Source organism: Nanorana parkeri, unplaced genomic scaffold (genome assembly GCF_000935625.1).
Source record: "Nanorana parkeri isolate BGI_ZX_2015 unplaced genomic scaffold, ASM93562v1 scaffold879, whole genome shotgun sequence".
In the NCBI taxonomy this organism is placed as follows: Eukaryota; Metazoa; Chordata; class Amphibia; order Anura; family Dicroglossidae; genus Nanorana; species Nanorana parkeri.
The window spans coordinates 166,690-174,592 of NW_017307147.1; the positions used below are offsets into that span (position 1 = coordinate 166,690).

A 7,903-nucleotide genomic window follows, 5' to 3' on the forward strand; every position below is an offset into this window, starting at 1 on the left:
TTTAATATAATTTATTCTATTAGGGATGCACCGATATATAGGCCAGAATAGCACTTTTGGCTAAATGCTCTGGTTTCTTTCCTCCCCGCTGGGCGCTGCTCTGTGTCCGAGCGGGGAGGAGAGAAAGTGTCACAGGCTGCCGAGCGCCGTGGGAGGAGAACGATGTGAGCCTTCTGTCACAGGCCGTCAGAGCGGTGTGTGGGTGGAGACAGGCCGCGCTGTCACAGGAGGCTGAGCTCTCCTCCCCGTACCACTCACTCAGCTTTCTGTGACAGCTGTCAGGATGGAGAGCGGGTACCAGCATTCGGTGATCAGTGATCGCTGAGTGTTTGTACATAATTGAATGTGAGTGATCTACATCACCTCCTGATCATTCATGATTGTGGTTATAGTAAACACACTATGTCCTCATGTTATAAATGAACAGGAACACTCAGTATAGAGGATTCCTGTTCATTGATAACAGGGGCTGCAGAAAAACCAGAACTTTCTGATTGGACTCTGTGAAACAATAAAATTAGATATATGGTCGAGAGTTTGGCTTTGATTTTATTTTCTACTGACAGTGTGATGGCAACCTGGCTGGACTTCGGGCTACCCTGACCCAAAGCTCAGTATACCGCGAGCTAATCCCTGCAGAGAGCCATGAGTGACAGTCACGGCTCTCTGCAGGGATAGATCGAGAAGTGAGCAAGCGACGGTATGTGTTCGCTCAATTCCCGATCTACTGAGCCGACCTGTGACAGTTTCATTGTCACAGGTCGGCTCAGGTTATGAGGCTGAGTGAAAAGCACCCCCCCTCATAGTTCTCCTTTAAAGCAAAACTCCAGGCAACTCAAATCTTAATCCTTACAGTGGGGCTTCCCCCGCACTGCAAAGGGGTAGCTCCACTAATGAGCAGCCCCACTGATGAGTAGGGGTAGCACCACTCATCGCGCTCAAATTGTGAAAGAGTGGTTCAGGGAGCATGAGACATCATTGTCACACATGGATTGGCCACCACAGAGTCCAGACCTTAACCCCATTGAGAATCTTTGGGATGTGCTGGAGAAGACTTTACACAATGTTAATTTTGCCTAAACTAAAATAACCAAGTTATACACGTTGGAACTGCGATCCTGGCTTGCTCTTAGAACGGTGCCTTCAGCCTCGCTCCCCCTGCGCTCCACGGTCTAAGATCCCCGTGAGTCATAACATTCTAACAGTTTACAGGACATGAGGACTCAGGGATATACCATCACTGGAGTGGAAGAGTAGACAGACTGCATAGAGCAGTGTAGGAGCCAGCCAAGATAGCGGGTCAGGTGAAGATAAAACTGTTATTTTACTCCCTAGACAAAACGAGCACTTAACCCTTGCAGTGTGGGGCTGGCCTCACTGCAAGGGTTAAGATTTTAATTGCCCAGAGTTCTTCTTTTAGCTGACAGTCAGTCAATGATAGTCCACTGCTGATACAATGGTGTGGGTATAGCACATTTAGCCAATGGGTATTTAATACACTGGCAAATGGATGCAGCGCCACCTACCTCTAGAAGAGAAAAGAGGCCAGGGAGTCCCCTTTGTGCAAACACAAAATTATCTACCTCACTGTACTTTTGAACATTGGTCTACAGTCTAATGTTTTCAAGCAGTGCATATCTGGGGACCAGGTGTCATTACTATAAATCACTCCAATCATATTATTTACTTGCAGTCCTAAGTTACTAAATATATTGTTTAGATAATTCTTTGTCAATGTACTTTCTAATAATGGTACCCTTAAAGTTCCATACCGGTACCCTTAAAGTCCCATATTTTGAAGGGTTTGTTTGATGTAGGTTAAAATTGGGGACACAGTGCCAAGTATACCATTTAATAAGCCAAAATTGTAGATGGTTGTTAGAAGCATTATAAATTTGTAATGAAGACAAGCTTGCAGTGCTGTATATGTAGCACTGCGATTTAATTTTCCTCTGACCTTAATCTTTTAACCCCCCCCCCCACGTCTCTGCCCTGTTACCTCATTGCGGTGGGGTCTGCGCTCCCATCCACTCTGTCTTTTCTTTAAGCAAATTAAGGTCTAACTGCATTACCTTTCCATCTATCATTGTGTCTGGTTCTGAGAATTTGCCCTGACCGTATCAAACCGTGGATGTGTGCTGCCTTTCTTTTTCTTCAATGAAAGCTGTTTTTTTAATATGAAAATTTAAATGTCAAACTAATTATTACATTTATTATCAACATATGTTATTCAGGAACTCTGCAGATTGCTATTTGTGTCAAAATGGATCACATTACGAACAATATAATTTTAAAAAGGGAAATCTAGCATATGGAACCTTTAAAGTTATCTCAAGCCAAAATGTTTTTCTTTGTTTTGGATAAAGTAGGGAATGGTGAAAACCCCTGTTAGGTTTTTTTTTTGGCCACCTGTATCCCATCTGGGGGAATTTGTTCTCACTTTCTGCAGACTTAACCGCAAATGAGAGAAAATCTCTCCAGAGTGAGGGAAATCCTCTCTTAAGCTGGTTATACACCTATAGATTTTCTGTGGATCTTCCATAGTCAGATGGAAAAAGTGCAACAGATTCCTCCATCTATGCTAAACTGTGTGGATGGAGGAATCTCCCACTGGGCCAAGCTTCAGTATCTTGCTAGTCGGCCCCCGCTGGCTCTCAAAATGCCTGAACAGTACCTGCATCCAATCAGATTGTTTGCGAGGCCGACTAGCAAGATACTGAAGCTTGGCCCAGTGGGAGATTCCTCCATCCACACAGTTTAGCATAGATGGAGGAATGTGTTGCACTTTTTCCATCTGACCATAGAAAATCTGCAGATAATGTGTAGGTGTATGGCCAGCTTTAGACAGTTGTTACACCTTGGAAGACTTCCTGTCTATTGATGTGACAACTCAAAATGTTGACTTTTCCCTCACTTCCTGTTTCGCTGAACGTGTTCACCAGAACAAAAAGAGAAGGGCAATCTACCCAGCGAGACGGCAATAAAAAAAAAATTGTCCTTCGATATATTTTAAGGGTTTCACCTTCACATGGTCAAGATTCAGCAACGTTGTCCCCAAAAATTGAGGCCAGCTGCCCACCTGAATATACTGAATGACCAGGTTTTTCCATCAATTGATTTTTTCTTTCCTTATGGCACATTGGAAATATTCCAAGATGACAATGCCAGGATTCCTCGGGCTCAGATTGTGAAAGAGTGGGCATGAGACATCATTGATTGGCCACCACAGAGTCCAGACCTTAACCCCATTGTGAATCTTTGGGATGTGCTGGAGAAGACTTTACGAAGAGGTCTGACTCTCCCATCATCACTACAAGATCTTGGGGAAAAATGAATGCAACTCTGGTTGGAAATAAATGTTGTGACATTTCATAAGCTTATTGAAACGATGTCACGGCGAATGTGTACCGTAATCAAAGCTAGAGATGGTCAAACGAAATATTAAGAATGTGTGTTGTTTTTTGGGGGGGCCAGGCTCAGTGTATTTTGTTGGAATGTTTGGAACAAGGTGACCTGTGTCGGGGGATAAATATTGGTTCTAAATTATGGGTTACAAAATTGAATTTCAATTCCTTACATCAGATCCCTGTATTGTCCAGAAAACATGGTAATTACAAATATGTAAAAAGAGAAGTCGCATTAAATATTGCTTTTCTAGCAAATGTTGTAATAGCCGAAAATAAACAGTCACTGAGGACATGTGGTAATTCTCCTTTAACGTCTGTTTTGTTCTACAACACAGGAAAACCCACAAGAAAGCCCTTAAACCTCTTTCCCGACGATAGTTTTATTGACTCTGGCGAGCTGGATGTCGGTAGGCGGGCTACTCAGAAGATCCCACCTGGAATATTCTGGAGGTCGCAGGTGTTCATAGATCACCCTGTTCACCTGAAGTTCAATGTGTCCCTTGGAAAAGCAGCTCTTGTTGGCATCTATGGCAGAAGAGGCCTACCACCGTCACACACACAGGTAACCCGATCTCATGGAAGCAGTAATTAAATATGGCAGAGGAAGCTATTTTGCAAGTAAATCTAAATGGTCCATTTCACTAGGAACTATAGTCATGCCTCTAAGGTACTAGAACCTCATCTGTGTCTGTAGATCTTGGTGAGTTAATTGACTACATCTTTGATGATATCACTGGTCTCTAGTAAATGGATAGGCTGCATTCTCAGTGATGGCACTGGTTTCTAGTGAATGGATAGGCTGCATTCTCAGTGATGTCACCGGTCTCTAGTGAATAGATAGGCTGCATTCTCAGTGATGTCACCGGTCTTTAGGGAGGAGATAGGCTGTGTTCTTAGTGATGTCACTGGTCTCTAGGGAATGGAAAGGCCGCATTCTCAGTGATGTCACTGGTCTCTAGTGAATGGATAGGCTGCATTCTCAGTGATGTTACCGGTCTTTAGGGAGGGGATAGGCTGTGTTCTTAGTGATGTCACTGGTCTCTAGTGAATGGAAAGGCTGCATTCTCAGTGATGTCACCAGTCTCTAGTGAATGGATAGGCTTGAATTCTCAGTGATGTCACTGGTCTCTAGTGAATGGATAGGCTGCATTCTCAATGATGTCACTGGTCTCTAGTGAATGGATAGGCTGCACTCTAAGTGATGTCCCTGGTCCTAGCGAGCGATTTGGATGCAGTCTCACCAACGTCTGTAGTCTCTGTTGGGTAGGCCGGTTTCATGCACATCTGACCAGCACACCTAGTTATTTGGAAGTACATATCAGATTTTCCATTTTTTTTTTTAGTTTGATTTTGTTGAGCTGTTGGATGGGAGACGTCTCCTAGCACAAGAGTCCCGCAGTTTGGAGGGTCCTCAGAGGCTGCACAGAGGGGTTGCTCCTGTGACGAGTCATGAGACGGGCTTCATCCAGTACCTTGACTCGGGAATCTGGCATCTGGCTTTCTACAACGATGGGAAAGAGTCTGAAGTTGTGTCTTTCCTAACGACAACAATCGGTAAGTTCTTTTTTTGGCTGGCAGATTACTCAACCCTAAATAATGTCATCTTAGAGAAAATTACATGCTGTATATAAGGAGAGAAGGGACAGTAGGCACTATTTTTTTCCCCTCTTTATTTACTATTCCAATATACGCCTCCTATTTTGTCCATGTGATGAAGGCATTAGGCTTAGTCCACTAAGCTATAATGATCACTAGGGCAAATAACACTATATAGTTTTAAGAATTTAGCTTGTCCCTTTTAGGGGTTGACTTGCTTTTGAAGTGTCTATTGAATGCAGGTCAAAAGATTCCCGTTTACTTTATTGGTACAGTGTGGGTGATCGTGCTGAGGCTGCATTTGCTTTGCATTGCTTTGGACACAACAGCTCCCATTTACATGCAATTGCATTACAGACAAAGAAGGTTGAGGTTGATTGCCTTTTGCTGAGTTTTGCATTTAAACGTAATAGGCAGTGTTTCACATCAGCCCTTAGGAAGACCTTCGTTTCCGAATATGTTTCCCCAGCATGCAAGATATGAAATGTTTGTGTTGCCTGTGCCATGGAAACACGTTCAGATTTGTATGTTTCGTTGCAGTTTTGAATCGTTTTACTTTTTGAATTTTTATGGTCCAATTGTCACCTTCTTTCTTTTTGGATTTTGCTCTTCAACAATTTGGAATGTTTCTTCAAAACCCAACACCATGCACCAGTAATAAATATCTTTGTAGTGGACCTTCCTGCACTGCAAGGGTTAAATGCTCATTATGTTTGGGGGTAGGGGCTGTAATACTTATCTTATTTCTCGCTGTGACAAATTCCCTTGAATTGATGGGGCTCCAGGTGGTGCAGAGCCCAGTTCTGGTGTTAGTCTCGCCTGGCTCACTGACGTCACTGGTTGCCAGGAGCTGGGCGGGATACTGGCCAGAGTGTCCTGCTCAGCTCCTGGCAACCGAGACATCACTGGTTGCGATGTCCTGCTCAGCTCCTGGCAACCGTGACATCACTGGTTGCTAAGAGCTGGGTGGGACGTCCTGCTCAACTCCCGGAAGCCAGTGGCATAACTGGTTGCCAGGGACTGAGTGGGATGCTGGTCAGAGTGTTCCAGGTTGCTAAGAGCTGGGAGGGGAGCTGTGTACAGCCCTACACATCTCCCCCACCCAGCTCTTAGCAACCTGGGACTCTCTGGCCAGACAAGAAATCATAAGCAGAGGGGTGAACTGCTAATGCTCCTTCACTGCATTGTCAGAAGCTAGGGGTGGGAAAGTGGCCAAGCTTAATTGCTTAACTGCAGCAGAGAAAAGTCAGGTCACCAACCTGGTTGAGTGGTCTGAGCTGCCTAAATCTTGGGACTGGATGGACAAAAATACAATTCCTTTGGCAGCTAAAGCATCTGCCTTATATGTATTTCATCTATGTATTTATTTGTTTTCCTGAAGATCCGCTGTGGAAAAAATGGGGATTTAGATCTCCAACAGATGGGCGATTGCAACCGTGCAGCTTTTTTTTATGGCAATTTGTAGAGAAAAAAAAAATCCCTTTTAGTCATGTGACTTCCATTGAAATTGACATTCCGGTTGGATATTGGCTCAGTCCATTTTATTTGTATACTTCTCACCAAATAAACCTGGTCCAGGCAGGTGATGAGTTCAAGTTGAATGCTCACCATCGCCAATGACCTCATGTCTGATCGCGTATTTTTAGCCTTTTGGAGGAAGATATCTGAGCCAACAGTTTGTACTGTGAGCAGCAGGCTCATGTGAGTGGCGGCTGAGCTGTGCTATGCGTTCTGAAAGGGGGGGGGGGAGAAGCTGACTGACCAGCTGCTGAATTAGCCTGAGGCTATCTCTGTACCAAGAGCTTGTCAGTCCACAGCATGCTTCTTCATCCGCAGGATGGTTATACTCACAGTCTTAATGCACGTAGGATTGACACACCAAGAGAAAAAAAATACTGTTTGCACTACTGACATTAGTAATACACCCCTATGCACCTTATTATTTATTTATTGCAGACATTTCTATAGTGCCATCCATCTAAGCAGTGCTTTCCATACTGTTTGTTCACATCCTAGCCTGCCCTCAAGGAGCTTACAATCTAAGGTCCTTATCACACGAGCCTACACACATACTAGTGTATAATAATTTAGACAGGAGCCAGTTGTCCCCCCAGCATGTCTTTGGAGTGTAGGAGGAAATCAAAGGAAACCCATGCAAGCACAGGGGGAACATGTAATTCTAAGAAGCCGGCTAGTGGTCTGATCAATCAAATGCCCCTCACAGCCAAAATCTTGGTTATGAGTGAACAAACCCTTAAAGCGTTTGGGTAAAATAGAAAAAATATATATGCATTACGTGTCTGCACTAGATGGACATTTCTCCCATGTTTTATCTCTTTAGAGGGTAAATCTACTTTCCCAGGTGAATTTGGGAAAATGGAATTACCCCCTCCCATCTAGCCCCCTCTCCACCCTCGCTATGCTTACCTTTGGGCGAACGCTCCTTCCCCTCTGTCGGTGCCAGTATACTATCCGTACCCCGTACTGCTGAGTAAGCACAGCGCTGTGCTTTGTATTTTGAATTTTGCTCACAAGTGGTGAGCACTTATTGGTCAGAAGTCCATCTCATTGGTCAGCAGGGTCAAGTAACTGTGCTGACCAATGAGTGCTCGCCTTTTGAGAGCGAAATTAAAAATAGAGAGTGCAGGGCTGTGCTACATGGCAGTACAGGGTACGTATAGTCCACCCACACCGGTGGAGGGGAGGGAGCGATTGCCCATAGGTAAGTATAGCAAGGGGGGGGAAGAGGGGGTCATTTCATTTTCCTAAATTCACCTGGGAAAGTGGCCTTTCCTTTAAAGGTCCTGCAAGTACAGAAATGCACTCAGCTCCTAACTCCTGTTGTTGTGTGTTGTCAGCCAACATTTTTGGGGGGTGAGTGTTGTCACCCTTGCCCACTT

General features: G+C 44.4%; 1 protein-coding gene across 1 annotated transcript in view; it reads left to right on the plus strand.

Moving 5' to 3' along the window:
- TENM4 (teneurin transmembrane protein 4) overlaps nt 1–7,903 on the plus strand; it is a 237,822-nt gene that overhangs the window by 62,947 nt on the left and 166,972 nt on the right. The window contains exons 6-7 of the mRNA XM_018565717.1: nt 3,743–3,969; nt 4,751–4,961. Of these exons, the coding sequence (XP_018421219.1) occupies nt 3,743–3,969; nt 4,751–4,961 (438 nt within the window). The remainder of the gene's footprint in view (nt 1–3,742; nt 3,970–4,750; nt 4,962–7,903) is intronic.